The following is an 18,553-nucleotide window of genomic DNA, read 5'->3' on the forward strand; positions in this document are numbered from 1 at the left end:
TCACTTCCTATACCGCACTATTCTGCATTACAGTATCTCCCCATAAAATCTGCATTACTTTGTATAAATGCTATTCCAAAGTACTAGCCTAGCAATTATGGTGAATGCTTATGTGTTCATTCCAAGCTTTCACTATGGGTATCTCATGCATGTAAGCCGTGCAGGTTAAGACTCTTAGTTTTCAGATGAATAGTAACTTTCAAAGTTACATTCAGCAAAATTCTACTTAGTATTCTTTGTGAGAGCAAGATGGTTGAATAAGGAGGAAAGAAACAAAAGAAAATAATTTGAATGGCACTTGCATGGAGTGTAAAAACTTTCTTTTTAAAATACCAAATTGTGTACGTGTACAGTCCTCAATGCCATCTACCGAAAAGATTATATCTAAAGAAAGCTGGATGAGAAAGTACCTGTAAAGCTGATGCTGAATTCTATTCTTTCCCTCTCATACCATGTTTGCTTTATTCCAACTCCCTTGTGATAATGCTGCAGAGGCATAAGACTGACACAACGATACCAAAAAGCCACAAACCCCAGCCCCTTCGGTACTCCTATCATAGGCTGTTAGACCGGTGCAGTAGACTTCAGTGCAGTAGGCTTTAACCAGCACATTTCTGAGTTTCCCTTATGTTAATTTTGACCTGGATTTTTTTTTTTTTTTTTTTTACTGACCCCTAGTTCTTTGCACACAAAATTTTAACGTACAAAAACTAGACAGCCCTGCTGAGATGTGGTTAGGAGCAGGTCCCAACAATGTGCAAGTCATAGGGTGTGTCATGATTTTCATCTTGACAAGCACATCGAGCCTTAGCTCCTCTAGGGAGTGGCTCTGGGCATGAACCTCCACAAACTTGGCCCAGGTTTCCTGTTTATAACCGAATAAGGTGTCTTTTGCCTAGTTTGCAAAACAAGCACAGAACTACCCACTGCTGATCTTTAACGTGTGCTTCCCACTTCTCGCACTGCACAGCTATCTGCTATTCTGCAGTTCTTTGTCAGTCCCATGTGAGCGTAAGGAGGTGGGTACAGAAGAATTTTTTTTCTCCCCAGAAATAATGACCGGTGAAAATGCAGAAAGCAAAGTATGAAACCACAGTGGCTAAGGCAGCAAAACAGACATTCAGAATCACAGGACTGCCTACAAAATTTCATTGGGATTCTTCTTATTTGTTTCCTTGCCTTTAAGGACTTGTGCTAAACCCCTGTAAACATTCAGGATTTTCTGTGTGTAAGGTCTAGACGTTGTCACGTAACCACAAATCAGATTATGGGACAACCCTCTGAGCTGGGCTTGGAGGAAAGCCCCAGCTGCAGAGGAGATAAGCAACGAACCAGTAAACTATTCTGTGCCATGTACCTGCAGCCCCGAGGCAGAAGGCTTTGCAGTAAAGCTTTCGCCTGCCCACAGCCAGCGCTCGTGGACACTGGCCATGGGAAGACACCAGCCGCGTGTTTTTGGACATCAGCACCATCCATATTTCAGAGCTGCCGCTGGTGAGTTCTGGCTACCTGCAGGTGCCTCCTGGCAGGTGAGACCCAAGGGCCAAGCTACATGCTGGGGATAAAATGGGGGGCAGATATGACATGGGGGGGAAAGTGCTGCCCAGTATGGCCCCATGCAGCAGCGCACCCACACCTGCAGCGCAGGACTATGGCCTTGCTCCTGCCACTTGATGTCAAACACAGATGTCGGTGGTCAGTGATTTAGAGATCAGACTGGTAGGTCAAATCCAGTCCCTGGAGCTCGGTGGAAGGCACAACACAGTCCCAGGAATGAATAAGACTCAGGCCAGGCTAGGGGGGAAAGTGAGGCGAGGTTTCAAGAGTCCAGCTCAACGTGTGTGAGACTTGAGAGGTCTCTCCTTAGTCCAGACCAAGGGACAGTCAACAAAGGAGCAAAGATCTTTTTACTCTGGAAAACAGGCTTTTTTTAGCTAAACAAATTTCAACAGATCAATAGTAATCCCCTCTCAACTTTATCTTCAAGAGATTAAGTTGTGCCCCTCGGTTTCCTTCCTTTCTTCTTACTCTCCCCTCCTCCCCCCGTTAATCTTAACTTGCTGCCTTGCATCCTTCACGTCTATGTGCTGGGGCTGTGTGCAGCTAGGAGGTGCATGTACGCCGTTACAACAAAGAAATGAAAAAGAATCATAAATGTAGGCTGATATATTAAAAGACGCAATACAAGATATATTTTGTTCATTGCTGAATCCAACTTGGTCTACTCTGCCTGCTTATTCTAGTTAAATGCACATGTCAACATACAAAAAGTTATTTCAGACTGCAGCATTTCATTACCCGAGCCAAGCCAAATGAACACAGGAATAGCAACAGTACACACGCCAAGGAAAATGAACTTTTTTTTCCTCCTACTGTGACATTTTTGGAGGCAGCCAATTATACATTAAAAAAATCATGAATGAGCAGTGTAATTTTGGAGCCATAACTTAAAGTGAAGTATTCCTTTAAATATGAAATTAATATAATCATGACATTTTAACAGTTTTTCATGGTTCTGCATTCTTCTACAAGGACTCATTCGAAGTAAACCTATATGCTATATAAAAAGACCACAATAATCTTTTCCCACTAGTAAAATTGCTACTCTTATGAGTGTTACATATATAGGAGTTTTTACATACATAAACAGAATGTGGTCACTTGTGGGATCTATAGATTACATTGGGGGCATATTAAGGGAGTAATGCATGCGCCAAATTTGTTGGCGTGTTTTACAGTGTCTAGATTTTTCTATCCTGTGCTATTTTGTACATTTCCTGCCCTGACATAAATGACCTCATTAACAAGAAATTCTAATAAGTATACATAGGGGTTTTTTATTTCAAATCTGAACTTTGCTGGCTACAGCTTACTTCTGTTTTGTGACCTCCCTCCATATCTATAGCCTGGGAGGAGAAGGAGAGAGGAGAAAAACAAAAATAAAATGAAACAGAATTCTGCTCACACGAGAGAGTTTTCTGCTGAATGACATAATCGGTACTCCCGTCAGTCTGAGCTATGGTCAGCCTGCCCGACCATCTAGCAAAATCAAGTAAATGCAGAAAAGAGATTTTGGGGATTGAAAATTGCCTTCCAAATACAAGCAGTTTATTTTTGCCTTCCAAGCCAAAGAAGGAAATCACACAGCAGCATATGGAGTACTCTATTCCCTATGTATTAAAGTTGTGTTAGCTTTATAGCAGTTCCTGTCACCATTCAGTGTCTTACCCCCCAAGCAGACATGTTTTACCACAGGATCAGAAGTCTATTTCTGCAATCCCAACTCAGGGTAAAACTTCACTGGGACTCCAGGATCTGGCCCACTTGCAGCGATCCCTGCAGTAATGGTTACCTTGTAGCTGGGGCTGGAAATAAATGTTGCTCGCAACCTCGGAAACACTGTTTTGTTTTGGTCTTTTCCTCTGGACAGCACGTTCAGAATGTGCTACAGAAGGAGAGCTGAGAGTACCTAGCAAAAGCTCCAGTCAGAAGTAATAACAATATTCAGTATTCACAGAGCGCTGAAAGTGCTTTTTAAACTACAAAATGGAGGCTGAAATGTGAAAACTGTAAAAGATAGCCAGAAAAAAATAAGATATAGATGCAAAAATACAAAATAGAAATCAGAGCTATATATATGTATACACATCTCTACAACCGCACACCCAGTTAACATATACAGTACACCAAAAAGTGTTGACTAAGGTAAAGTCATGCAAGGCTGCAGGACCAGGCTCAAACGAAATCTGGCCTGAAGCATGATTTGGAGGTCAGGCTCCGAAATTCTCTAAGAAATTCTAATTTGTTTGCAGTTTCTACCTCCCGCAAGAGTGACTCCATATTTCACCTCCATCCTTCTCCTCTGTCAAACTGCCACTGCCCCAACCTCATGTTCCTGCCCAGATGACATCTTCCAGCCGTCTCCCCGGCCTCACAGCTGCCTTCCCCCACGCTGCACGCACGCTGCAGTTACCCTGGGGCAGTTGCCCACTAATTTAATGATGAGGGTGAATGGACAGGTCAGAGCTAAGGGGGGCCCAGAAATGCATATCCTCAGGGCATTACCGTGGTCTTGCCTACCTAGCCATTCATTTCTGAAGATGGCTATCCCGTTTATATGGTAATCATACTTATAAATTTGGCTTTATGGTGAGCATACTCTTTGGATATAGTCCTGCCCTTCAAAAAATGGTTTCTAACCAGGCTTGCCATGTACGTGTGGTGGTGCTGGGAAAAGACCGGTGTGCCCCAGTTTCTGGGTACTCATCAAGGACCATCCTCCTCCTATGGTACTACAGATATTTGAAACAAGAGCAGAGAAAACAGCTCTTTCTTCTGTTTGATTGCAAATACTGAGGCAAGCTGAACACTGCACAAGGATGTTAATGCTCTTTGCGTGGCACCCAGTCAATCTTGTTGTAGGTTACAGGTTTAGCCTTTCATAGGCGAGAAGACTTGCCGCTTGCAGCTTTAGAAACTCTCCAGATACATACGGTGACAAGTCGTGCAAAGCATGTAAAGGCCGCAGCCGCTAAGCACCTTGAAAGGCAGTAACAAAACTAACATTAATAGGCAGCTCATGGCAAGGCAGAGTAGGAAATTTTAAGGCGGTCGATGTGTTTTGAGTTGCTGCGAGAGAACGTGGGCTTCTGCTGCCTCCTAGGGTATGTCCTCACGGCAGTGCCTGCTGCTCAGGAGATACCTGACCAAATTTTAAACTTCCTAACTGCAGTGCAGCTGGCAATGTACTTACGGTGGCAGAGAGGCCAGGGTGCTCTAGTTTTGAGCATTTATGTGGCCTTTCAGCTGGCTTTTCTGCCTCCCCTGGATGGTGTGGAGCAATATAAATCAGTGCCTGCTAGAGCTATTTACAATCAGCGTAACTAGACTGTCTTAAAAAGCCTAACATTTTAAATACACACTATACATTTTATTTTGAGTTTTGAGGCTTCAGGATTTCTGCTTTTCATGTGTATCTCCACAGCGAGGACTAGAAACAAACAATTTTAAGAATTCTCACATAAATGCATGTGTCCAGATGCCGAAGCCTTAAGAAACACGCAGAGTAGTAGGACACTTGTGATACTATTGCAGAGCTGAGAGCCTGCAATCTCACTCCTGAAGAGGCAGGGAAGCTGTGTGAGCCAGATCCTGAATCCAGATGGAGATCTGATCAGACATTTAACCTGACCTGGCAGCAACAGCATGGCCCTGTACGAGCCCACATTTTAAATGACACTGTTTTGGCTGCTTTTCGTACCTGTTAAACTTGCTTTACGTGCCATTGCTATATGCTTCGCCTCTTAGAAAAAACAGTCCTTTTTGTGTCAGTTATAGCCTCCTATTTTCATTAGCATTTTTCAGAAGAGAAAATACGACAGAATTTTCAGTGCTTCTAGTTGTCGGGTTTTGAAAACTCTGAGGCCCAAGACACTGCCACGTTCCATATGTGCACTTTAACTGTGGGCTGCAGGTCTCAGAAACACAGACTTGCCAATTCGGTACTTAGTGATGCCCCTTAAACAGGAGCAAAGCCTGCCAGCACATTTTTAGTGATTATTTCTTCATCTACATACTACACAATATTACTAGAGAAGTGTGCTAGACCCACAGTAGCGAAGGTGGGGTGCTGCAGGGACTAAACAACCTCCTGAGGTCCCCTCCAGGCTGAAGGACCCTGTGATCCTGAGATATTTTATGGCACCACAGCCACAGAATTGAGAATGCTGGCTATGGCCTGATGTGACAGCAGACAGTTTACTTCATGGGCAGAGCCAGGCATTTTAAGTTCAAAGAAAGATTAAAGAAGAGATGTTCAGGATCGTTCAGTCCACAGAAGGGCATTGCACTCTTCAGAAGGCAGTATTTGAGGCTGTGAGGAATACCTCTAGATGCTGCGAGACCTACTTCCAGATAAGGTATTTATACCTCTCCCTGTATGATAGTATCTCAATACCTTACAGTAACTGAAGTAGCCAAGTATTGTTTTATGGATGGGGAGACTATGTCTTGTTTGCAGGTGGGCTGAGGTTCTCTGGCAGAGCACCCCGGGTTTCTGAACCCGGAGCTCAGCGCGTGAGCCAACAGACAGACCGTTTCGGTCTGTTCACAGTCATAACCATTCCACACAAAGCCATTTTAACCTGCAGAAGACCACTTGCTGATAATGAAAAAAGCACAGTTCTTCAATTACGAGACCATGAATAAATCCCTAGATAAACTGCTTAGTGATTGAGTACTATTTAATTGTATTCTGACATTGCATAAAAATACACTCGAGGACCAAGCTTGTGATAAACTAAGCACTGTACCTACGTGATCAGAAGAGATCTGAGGTACTCTTCACCACCTCACCTCCTCAGACTCAGAACCCAGTCTCCTTCTCCTGGTCTCGAAGGACTGCAGTGTGTAACAGACACATTGACTAACGTGTTTTACTGAAACACCCCAGAACACAGCACTGAAATCAAAGCCAACCTTCTCAACAAGAAAACTATGAATATAATTTATCAACATTATTTACTAGTAGGAGAAGTAATTATGTTGTAGAAGTGAGTATGTATTACTGATCTGCTCACTATTTTCCTGCTACATAAAATTTAAAGCTGTGTGTTGCAAATAACAACCTGGTGGTAAATATAGCGAGAAAAGAGTTTCTTGGTTTCTTGACATTTTATATCTCTCTCCCTTATCTCATAAGCCTTTCTATGAAATCCTTTATATGAATTTACTGTTGAGTGAAAATTTTCTTCCCTAGATACAGCCAACATGTCAGGGCAGGTCGCCACAGGACTCCAGTGTATCTTGGTGGGGTTTTTTCTTTCTTTTTTTTTTTTCTTTTACTGAGCTGTGTCATCCTGCAACTTGCCTTGTACAGCAGTATTCTTCATACTGCTTATTATATATAATCCACTGCAAACACCCAGAGACTAGTTATAGCAATTTAGACTCAGTCTATTCTTCTAGTCCATCCCTTAGGATCCGATAATGGCCATCAGCAGCAATAGAATAGCTCCAGGACTAAACAGATGTTTGCTCTGACTCAGCATCACAGATCTTGCATGAAACATAAATCCAACTGCTAGTCTGGTAACTATTTGAATCATGTAAATCTGGGTTTTTCCAGTGTACTTCCCCTGATTAAGAGGAATTAGAGGTCAATATTACATGGCATTCAAATAATATTAAAACTGCCCTTTAAACTACTGATCTGAAAAATGTGGTAGGTGAAATAACCACAGTAATTCTGAAGTATGGAGTACTAGAGGAAAATTGCTCTTTTTCTATAGCAAAATTTCTCTGTGTTCTCTGTGGATTCTTCATGATGCTGGAATGTCTTTCATTCAAAACCAGAATGAAATAATAACAATCTTAAACAAATGAATTAGAAATAAATCGGTTCAACTGAAATGCTCAGAAAAATCAGAGTATTTCACCCCAATTCTGATTTTCAGAAAGTTGCTCCGAAGTGGAAAATTGGAAACACTTTGTTTCAGTCTACGATTTAAAATACAGTTCCATAGAATGTGACACCTTTTCAAAAAATGTTCCATTAGAAAACAATTGTCATTTTCAGATGGAGAAGCATTCCAAAGGAAAATTCTCAACTTGTCTGTAGGGAAGGCAGAGCTTGCAGCATACAGCCATAACCAACTAAGAACAGCTACAAAATCTATTTTTAAAAATAGCTTTCTAAATTAAATTGTTTAACATCGGTAACAATTGGAGGTCATAAAAACTCTTCAGATGAAATTTATTTCCGTCTGAAAACAACAGCTTTTTGAAAAGCTGTTCATAAGAAAAGGGAGGTTTAATGAATTTATAACTTTTAATTTTTAAAAATTTGAACAGGATAGAAGAATTGCTGAAATACTCCATTTTCACTTTGCTAAATAAAGGCATTTTGTTTTGGGGACCAGGATGACCAATCATTTAGAACTTTATGTTAATTTAGAATGACCTGTTAAAAATTATAAAAGGTAGAAGCACAGTACTTATAGCTGATCTGATTTCTGTTATTCTTTGGAAGTTCAGGTCAAAGCTCGCTGTGGGAAGATTTGACTTATTAGCAAAAAAAATTGTCAAGATCTCCAAAATACTCTTAAGGTAAAAATGTATTTTTTCACCCAGCAGTAGTAAATAAATCGCTTCATAAGCAACAGAACTAACAGAGCTTTGTTTCCTATACATTTGTGGCCGGACTCTCTGGCACCTGAGAAGAACCACGCGCACACTGCAGTTTTTTCTTCTGGGAGCAGGGGGATTAACAGAGTGTCTGTCCTCTACCCAGGCACTTATTTTCTCTGAAACTTACAGGAAATCAACATCTCTAAGCTCATGACCCCTTTCTCAATTTCGGCTAAAACCAATTGTGATGCTGGGAAGGTTTTGGGGGAGAACAGGAAGAGACGGACAGGCTCCCTCAACCGCAGCCGTTGTGGTCGACGCTGCTATTTCCAGGACATTTTCCCTGCAGGTTAAACAGCCCCGGCGCATCGATACGGATTAGATTTCCAACATTGTAACAGCCCATGAAAGATTCCCTTCCCCAAAGGCTCCGTTATTTACCAGCAGCCCTAAATCACTTTGCTGTTTCTATCTTTCTTGGTATTCGCAGTTAATCTGCGTGCTCTCCTCAAGGAGGGTTACTGTAGAGTAGTACACCTTCTGCAAGCGACTCTCCTTGTTTCTTATCAAACGTAAGGTAGCTGCAAACTGCTTTCAGGCTGCTGTGCAGCATATTGCTGTGAGCCCCTGCCTGCCCCGACCCCAGCACGCTCCGGGGTGTCATGGGCAGCGTTTGCTGCGTGGTTTTGGTTCCACCACAAGAGTTTCAGCCGAGAGAGCAGAAAAGCAAGTAGATTGCACCAATTGCCTAATCACAGCAATCCTTGAGACTGCTATAAATGAGATCAAACTATTCAAGCTGGATCCTAATCAACAGTCAGTGCAATCACTGGGGAGCAGACACTGCCATCTGCACGCTCATTTATTGGGCTTTGGAATTATTTAACATTTGATTTATGGTGGTGAATTGCGTCCTGGCAAACATTCCCTATGTGAAACTCTGCGCTCCCTCACCCATTAAAAATCAGGGCCTGATCCATGTGAAAGCCTCCTGCTGAGTTCACTACGTTTTGGATCAGGCCTCTGGGTCTCAAGACTGGCAGATAATATTCCACTTCTGTCCAATTTTCTTGCTCAAATTTAGAAGAAGCTCAAGTGTTTTCCATCAACATTTTTATGTTTACTTTTGGGAGAATCTTCACAGCGGGTCAGGTTACTGTGATATAGAAAGGGTGACCCACACTGACATATAAATTTTCAAAAAAATCTCAGCCTGAGGCAGACATCTGCCTTGAAGAATTTCAGCCCAGATGGCTAAAGTTTGGCAAAGATGTAAGCAACTGAAAATAGAGCTCTATAATGGAAAGTGGTGTGCAACCTTAATAATAGGAGGGTGCTACCAAGTACCACATAAGATAAGGCTCCATAACAAGAACCATCAGGGAAGAAGTCAGGCAGGATTCTTTCAGATATGCTTCAGAATATAGGATCTATCACTTCTTTCCTTTTGCTTGAAAGGCATATCAGAGTTAGCTCTTATTTTCGCCTGATCCTTCAGACATTACCATAACAAGCAGGCAGCTCAAAACCAGCCTTTCCCGCTCAACTGTATTAAACAAGCTTTATCTGAGAAGCGTAGAACCATCACAGATAGTCAAAAGAAGTCCAGGCTGCGATAGTTGCTCTCTGCATCGAGAAGTCAGGTAGCAAAGTAGAAAAGCTGTGCGGCTGAGATCTAAGCTGTTAAATCAGCATTACTTGGTTTTCAGATTAAACACCCGTCTTGACGTTTCAGTACAAGAATGCGTGCACAACTTCAGTTCTACGGTACCTTAAATCCCCAGCATAGCACAAAGATTCACTTAGACATAATAGATGAAAAACATGATTTCACTCAGATTACTTCTGAACTTTTTGAGTCCCCATTTCTGCTTTCACCTCGTCTCTGCCAATTTGCCCCCGTTGAGCAGGATGTGAAGACATGAGCTGGAATCTTGTTTAAAGCCATGTAAGAAATTTGCTGCAATTTACACCTGCCTAAATCCTGAGTAACTCCACTGGCATAAATGGAAGCACAATTTGGCTTGAAGCATCAGGCTTTTTTTTTTTTTTTTTAAATTAGGCAACAGCTTAAAAATAGAAATCTAATGACTTCATGGGTATGGTGCAGAATCAATGGACTTGTGCTGGACTGGTCTGGAGTAAACGAGATCAGCCTTTGACTGTGTTTACTGGCATCCCGTTCCAAATACCTGTTCACAGCATCTCTGCCTGTGAACCTCCTCTCCATCTCCTTGAACTGAACATGGCATGCTCCAAGAACACGTACAACAAGCAATACACCTTCCTCACGTGAGATATACTAATAACTGCAAGTTACATTAGCTATGTTAATTATCGACTCACACACATTTGTGTTGGGAAGAGATACTCCAAAAGTCAGCACTGTTCGTAGAGGGCCAGGATGAGATGTACTTTCTATTTACAAGAAGGAACAGCAGTGCAACTCGGATAGCTACTTTTAAGAACTATCAGCCTGTTTTAGTAGCTAACAAAAACCACATCACGTCCATTTGCAAAAAGCCTTCTGAAAAGCTTTATATTATGGAATGACTCAATCTTTAAGGAATGGGGGGCAAACAACCCACAAACACCTTAGTGCCAAAATATGTTTTTGTTAACAAATGCATTTGTTGGGTTTATTTCAGACACATTCTTGAAACCTCAAAAATGTAGCACAGTCATTTTGCAACTGACTCATTGTGCACCAGTTTTCAGCTTTTTCCTTTTTTTTTTTTTTTTAATGTAATTCAGTTTTGCCCATCACCCCACCCACAAATTAGGGGTTTATAATGGAAATTCTAGCAGGGCCTTCACTATGGTGGTGCTTGCAGGCACTGACATGATAAATAATTTACTATTTAATGACTCCTGATGTAATCACAGCAGGAGTCAGATTCACTAACATCCATCTCCCCATTGTTATCCAGGAGGACTAAGATGGTGGGGAAATACCACTCTTCTCTGAGCCCATCTTTTTAGCTCCCAACTTTAAAACGAGTGTTTTAATTGGTAAAGAGAGAGTTTACCACCACAATCCAACCTCTACATTTGTTTATGTTGGATGACACTTTTGTTCTGGCTCACATTACTCAGATGGATAAAGCTCAGAAGGGTTCTGCTTTACTGCCCTGTTTTCTCTTAGTGTTCCTGCATTTTTTAAATGCTACCAAATGGTTGCTTTTGGCTCCCAGCATTATCACATGTTGTCTATAAGTATGGAAATAGTTATGGTAATATGGACGTAAATCATAACTGTAAATACCACATAAAGAAGACTGCCATATAATTATAAAAATACCTAATAGATTTCTTTTTCAAAGACAACACAGCTGTCCCTTCTAACCTTTCATTTGTAGATTCTTTTCTCTCCTGTTTTTATTTATAGGTTGCCGTGCAGTTTGACAGAGCACACCACGATTTTTGTTTCTAATTTTGAAAAGAAAAGAAAAAGAAAGAATACTCATTTCATCATAAAGAAGCATTAGTTTACAATTTTGAAAAGAAACTAATGCCAGCTCTAGAACATCATCTTGGAACCAATCTCCCTCTTAATACATTTCAAAAGAATCTGTCAATGGCTACATACCACAATTTAAAATTAAACCCTGCCATCGAACTAAAGAAAAGGTCGGCCAAATGGCATACATCACGTGTTGGGAAAGAAGCCCCACTCCTTCTCTAAAATCTCAGTGTTTTCATGAAAAGAACCACACTAGGTTATTATGCTGACCACAACAAAATAGGATTTTTATACCCTACTCAGGGAAAAACAGGTTGAAAAGCGTAATGGGTAAACCTGCACTATGCAACATGCCATGCTAATGAGAGGAGTAAAGCCTTACGCAGCACTGATGTTGCCAAAAAAGGTTTTACATATTGTCTGGAAACTGCCACCATAAATTTTATCCCTTTCTAGTCAGCTTTGCAACGCTTAAAAGCAAAGTGATCCAAGTAGATTTTCAACGCTGCTTTATGCTGGACTCACATGGTGCTTCATCCTACACAACCTTGTTCTTACCTCTTCCTCGTTACCTTAAACTTACATACGGAGCCGGGTCATGATGGTCACAAAAGAGAGGCTGCAGACAATGCTGCTCGTGCCACATGAATGGAAGGTTGTTACCTTTGAATCTTTGAAACATTTTTCCTCAAAGCTTTTATCTATCACTAAGCAACCACTTCAGAGATCTGTGCTTATGCCCTTCTACACAGCAAATCCCACATTTTAACTCAAATAGTAGCAAAACTCTCAAGGGAATGGAGTTCATCTTAACCATCAGAAATGTACGCTTCTCCGTCTCTCTCTCTCAAAATTTATAAAAAGAGTAATTACGGCTTTATACAGAACAACACACAGCTCTGAATGGGCGAATTACACTCCCATTCCCTTTCAGAGAAACAACTAAAACAGATGAACTGGAAAATGCTGGTGGGAAAGATCAGTCTGGGCTAAAGGTGTACTAATAGCTTATTGATACAGATTTTTAAGCAGATGAAACATTCAAATCCGTGCTGCATTTTTATCAGCCTACACCAACTGGCCTTTGTCCAAAAATGTGTCATTTTATCAGATGTGTCACTTGGTTGGGAGGCTGCCATGACTATACTGGGTGACTGAATGTTAAAATAATTTCTCCAGGGGGAAGAGGCTGATCCCAAAGGTTTTCTAGTTCCAAGGGGGAGATCATTTTTCACCACCAGCTGGAGCCTGATGTCAGACATGCCCTTGCTTCATTTATTCTCCTCAGAGGTTGAAACCCAGCTTGTCCTTCCTGACTCCAATATTGTTTCACATTTGGGCACATAGCAGCTACTACACAGTGAACTATTAAAGAAGGAGAGCCCGTGAGACATGGGAAAATAGTTTAGGGGAAGCTGTTTGACAGCAGGATGCGGTCGTTTCTATTGTCCCATTAAAATAGAGATATCTGGGAAGCTTGACTTTGTTTTCACTATGTAAACACATGTATTTTAGCCTAATGTGCCAAGAAGATGCAAATACAAAAAAAAAATCCCCCAAAACAAACCCACACCACCAAAACCCCGAGCAAACCAGCACAACAGAAGTTTGCCGGTTTTGTGCACTGTGTCTACTTACTTTGCAGGAATATGAGAATGAAGCCCTGTACACCTAAAAGAAGGTTATTTTGTACTGAAAGAACAAATGCCCTGGGTTCCATCAGACTCTGGCATTTTATTTTACATTTGTAGTTTGGTCTAAGAACAAAAAGGAAGCTGCAATGACTGAATGTCTTTCATAGAGTCATCTTATGAAAATATCTTGACATATTTTTATTCCCTTTTATTTGTTTTCTCCAGAGCAATAAATAGGGAGATAGAAATCACCAGTTCCCATACAATATGTGGTCAGTTAAAGCACTGCAGTTTAAGTCTTCAAACAAAATAGCAGCTAGGTCTTGCCCACACTAATGGTTTGAGCTTGTGCCAATGATATTTAGATCATGCTTAAATGAAGTTAAGATGGCTATACCATTGTGGTTTTTTTAACTTGCATGACTGTTGTTCCGAGAACATTGTTGCGAATCCCTGCTACAGACCGGTTACCACATGCTTACAATAGACATTTAACATGAGAAGGTGAAACCATGTGGCTTCAGGCTTCATCATCTCCAAGCATTTACATCGAAGCAGCATTGATGAAAATTATAACTTTTCTGAATCAGCTAGAGTTCAGTTTTCTAGCAGGTTTAAGCTGTAAAGGCAGAGCATAAGCAGGTATCTGCAACAGAGGTCATTCCCTACAGCATTTACTGCATACACTGGCATCTCCTGTAACATTGCTCTTCTAACAGCAAGATACCACTGCAGTACTCTAATTAAGGCTTTGAAATAAAAAGTTATCAAATCCACAGCATACTGTGCTAAAGCTGGACCAATGCCAGACACGTTAATAGCTTTCTGACCTCTCATCTTCATAAACATGGAGCAGTCAGGAGACCATGAACAACTGCTTCCAGAAGTATTTACAATACTAGCACTATTTCTCACACAAAGTAATCTAACTGTTAGCACAGATACTTTTACTGCTAAATTTTCTAATCTGTATTGCAGGTTTCTTCATATATGTATAGTCAAGAAATCTGAATGAGCTAGTGGTGTGAATTTACAGAATATACAGAGGCTAGAAAGCAATATAACTCTTTTGAAGTGAATTAAGGTAATCTGAACAAAAGCCATTTTCACTTTGAATGAGTTGTGTCCGCACAAGGGACCAGTCCACTTCAAAAGTTAAGTCGGATAATTTTTCTTTATCTGTGAAGCTGATTCTCTGACACTGTCCAAGAAAGCTAAAAATCAAAGAAAATCTGTCCGTTCACACCGCAGCATCACATATTTCCAATATTGTCCTAGCAATGATCATTATATTGGGCAGGAGAGGGAGGAATCGTATTTGTTTAATTTCAGTTTCTGCTTTTTGGCAAGATGCACAGCTCTTCTTAAGAATAACGAAAAGTTTCCTTCCTCTTTCCATCTCACCCCGCTTCCCCAGAGAAAAGTAAAAAGAAAATTTGCATGACAAATTTGAGTAAGACAAGGATACAAATAGGCAATGGATATGTTAAATTCAAATGGCCTTTTGTCTCAGCTGTTACATCATACCACATACCAAAGCTACCGTGTTGCTACTGTCCACAGACAGCACACTGTTCTAGGGACACCGGTTTTCAGGGGTAGGTAAGAGAGCTGACCTAAAAACTATTAGAGAAATAGATTCCTAGTTTTAAGCAAACTTGTATTTTTGTTATCACTTGAGTGGGAAAAGCTCTTGAGGATGTTTGGAATAGGTCTAAAACAATAGAGCTTCACTGAGCTTTGGCCTTTAGGCATACTTCTAAGTAACTCTAATTAACAACAAAGGTGAACATATGCTTGGAGAGAAGACCATGGGGGAGGGTCAGAACTGATACAAAGATAACTGCACAGGGGGAAAAATGCAGTAAACATTAAAGAACCTCAAGATTATTAACTGAGAGATCAACTGTTGCTATTTACAAAGACTCCTGATACTAGCCTCTCTGTTTAACTCACTAATTCTTGTATGACAAACACCTTGTCAGTTCACAGTACTTATCTACAAGATGTGTGATTTGGCTTCAACATGAAAGTAGTCCCTTCTAAAATCAAGAACCAAATCTGTATGGCAGGTAAATGGTTAATGCTGAACAACATGCACATGATACTTCATCAACTCCCTTACAAAAATTAGGATATTATTCTTTATTATGGTGCCCTGTAATTCTAAAGTAAATCATGCCAAGATACTATCTTACACGTCTGTAGATCAGATATCATTACTCAGAAAAAAAAAAAATAAAAGCTTTCATGCACTTACCTTATCCTCTAGCCGGATCAGTCTGGCTCCTACGGTGTAGTATCCTTTGTCTACCCCTTTTTCTAAATAAAGAAGAATAAAAATGGGACATTCATTAGGTGGAGAATAAACTCAAAGTAAGAATTATATTTATGGTATTTAAAGCAAAAAAGAAGCTGGTAATAGTAGGCTAGTATAAATAACATGAACACAACAAGAAAGAATTTCTTTATGGTGTACAGAAGTGAAAGAGTGTTGTTGGAGAGAAGGGAATTAGTTTGTCTAACTGACAAGATTAAGTTAGTCTAAAGGGCAACCCAGACCTTGGTAGAGGTAGTCTGTGGACATGAAAGACTACAGATAGTGTCTGAGGTAACTTGATTCCTTGTTTAATAATCCCAGTTAACTACATGTAGTTAGATGGAATAGGCATGCTCCCTAGGTATACCCCTTATTTTGAATATCATTGATGTGAGCAATGTATACTTTCTACACATAAAGCAATCAGAAGAGTTTTCAACTGAGGTTGTAGATGTAGGAGGCAGCACTATCCAGGGGTTCAAGGGCTGGAGTGGCAGAGACCTATCTCCTCTCTGCAAATGAGTGACACTGGGAAAAGCCCTTGCATGTCTAGCCTCATTTTCCCTCTCAGCCTTCATAAGACCTGGTTATTAAAGCCCAATTATGCAATTTGTTTTACTCACAGATGGTGGGATTGGGAGCCAAGATTGAAAACTGTGTAAAGTGGGGTCTATTCTTTGTGTTCACATGGCCAATCGCAAAGGAATGCCATAGTTTGGGAGTGTTATTTCACAGGGAATGAAGCACAAAACCACATATATTCTGAGCTGGGAGAAAATATTCATAGGAAAAAAACACCCCCCAATACTGAAGTAATTTAGAAGCCTATTCCATGGAAGTTCGACACATTTTTCTCTACTAAACTATATTTCCAATACCATGCTGGGGTCATTACTCCTTGTTTGTTCCATAAATCACTTTTATGAGTGGCTGAGCTTTGGTTTTTAAAGCTATTTAAGTCCATTTTGCTTAGGGCATGAGCACAACGTGAAGGGCTTACTAGAAGGCAGGCTGAGATGTGAATTTACAGTGCATCAGCACGCACCGCAACTGCCCGTATGTGTGCTCGTTCCGCAGGGAACTCACATTCTGGCATTTCTCAGTGAATGGTACAACGAATGTGATATGTTTAGTGATATATTTGCACCAAAGTTCATCTCAAGGAACTTGTACTGTATGCACCACAACCTTAGAGGAAGACTTTAGCAAAAAGCAATGCCGGCATGGTACCCTTCTTGCTTTCCTTCTCCTCTACAGACTGCCTCCAATATTAAAAATGTCTTGGACCCTTGGCAGCTCTGCACAGGCGTTAAAAAGAAGTGTTTCATCAGAGAACCCACAGGAATAAATACCATAAGGAGAGAAAACTCAAAGATTGTTGAAGGACCCTGTGTGGGGACAGAAAATAAACACCACAGCTTGGCTCCTACATGTGTGCTGTTCCTCATTCATTAGTTCACAACTGCAGAAACCTCTTAAAATGTAAGTGGCTGAGGCTCAAGTTTATCTATGTATATTCACCTCTGCCTAAAATGAAATAATTGACTCTGCAGTCTACTTTCTAGTTAGTAAATCGATAGACACTTAACACCTTTCAAAGCATATACCAGAAAAAACATGCCTTTAAGGATTTCTAAAGTGGGATGCAATTTGAACAGCAGTGGGTAGGTAATGGTTTTGTTTAGGTCTAAAACCAAAAAGCCCCCCAAACCTGAAGAAATATTCCAATAAGCTTATTTTTTTAAAAAAACACCAAACCACAATAATTTCCTCACCAGCTCTAATTACATCCTTCATATAATCACCAAGACATCCCAAAAGAACCAAATCAAGTTAATAATGTTTCCTATTTTAGTTATTCTCAAATATGGTGCGGAACAGAAAACAAGAAAAGAGGAAGCAGATAAGCCCTAAGAAGCTATTTTGTGGCATGTGGCACTCCTATCAGATGAAGTGAAAAGAATGATATACATGCATGTAGCTGTGTCATGCCCACCCCTTTACTGGCAGGCAGGCTGTGTAAGTCACAAAAGGCTGCAGTCTTTCCCATTTCTTATTAGCCTCCATTTAAATCAGCGTTCAGCTCTAATTTACAAGCATTTTCTTCTAATAAAGACCATCTTTAAAAGTAAGTAAATGGGGTGTGTATACAATGTGCAGAGCATTGTGGTAAGAAGTGTGGGCAGAAGTTCAGATAACATTGCTCTAGTACATTTGATTTCTATCTCATGTTTATGCTTTCTCTCTCGAGTCTTTTCAGGATATGTGATTTTAGACTTCCTACATTAGATTATTTGCTTTTACATAGTTGAAAACACTGCATGGCTTACTATAAATCCGAAATGTCTTATTTTTACATTCTTTGCTTTGCAATCCAAAATAACTTTCTTTTAGTATTGAGTTTTGCCTGTTCTTTGCGTTGGTCTGCAACAAAACAGACAGATCAGCTAAGCAATCCAGTGACTTTGTACATATATGTGAAAGGCACAGACACAAAGAAAATGTGTATGATCATCATGAAAGGAGGCACAATTATTTATAACTAGATGAAAATACATATGGACAAATTTTAGCTCAGAAGAAAAAAATAAATATCTTGAAACAAGCTTGTATCACACGGTTGGTATGATACAAACCCACCATTTTATATACTTAGACTTGAATCAGATAAAAGAGTAGTATATAAGCAATAGGCATTATACTTCAGGAAACTGAATAGTTCTTGAGTCATCTAGTCCATTTCTCATCTTTATTAATAAATAAATTTCTTCCCCGAAAGTCTTTGCCCTCCTGAGTATACATACTGTACTACTTTCAAAACAACACGATCCTGTATTTATTTTCCAATATTTTCACAAAGCTGGCCCATCTCTTTTTCTAGTGAACAAAAGATGCCTCTTGTAAAAAAAAAAATTAAAAATTTTCAAGTATTCCCCACACCAGTTGCAAAACCAAAATTCTTCCCCCTAATGGAAGCACATGATATAAATGACATATTACTTGTTATTC

General features: G+C 40.3%; 1 protein-coding gene across 1 annotated transcript in view; it reads right to left on the bottom strand.

The window, feature by feature from the left end:
* LOC128143618 (potassium voltage-gated channel subfamily KQT member 1-like) overlaps window positions 1–18,553 on the bottom strand; it is a 506,641-nt gene that overhangs the window by 190,119 nt on the left and 297,969 nt on the right. Inside the window, exon 15 of the mRNA XM_052790981.1 lies at window positions 15,485–15,546. Within this exon, the coding sequence (XP_052646941.1) occupies window positions 15,485–15,546 (62 nt within the window). The remainder of the gene's footprint in view (window positions 1–15,484; window positions 15,547–18,553) is intronic.

The sequence above is a fragment of the Harpia harpyja genome, chromosome 6 (assembly GCF_026419915.1).
Source record: "Harpia harpyja isolate bHarHar1 chromosome 6, bHarHar1 primary haplotype, whole genome shotgun sequence".
NCBI classification, from domain to species: domain Eukaryota; kingdom Metazoa; phylum Chordata; class Aves; order Accipitriformes; family Accipitridae; genus Harpia; species Harpia harpyja.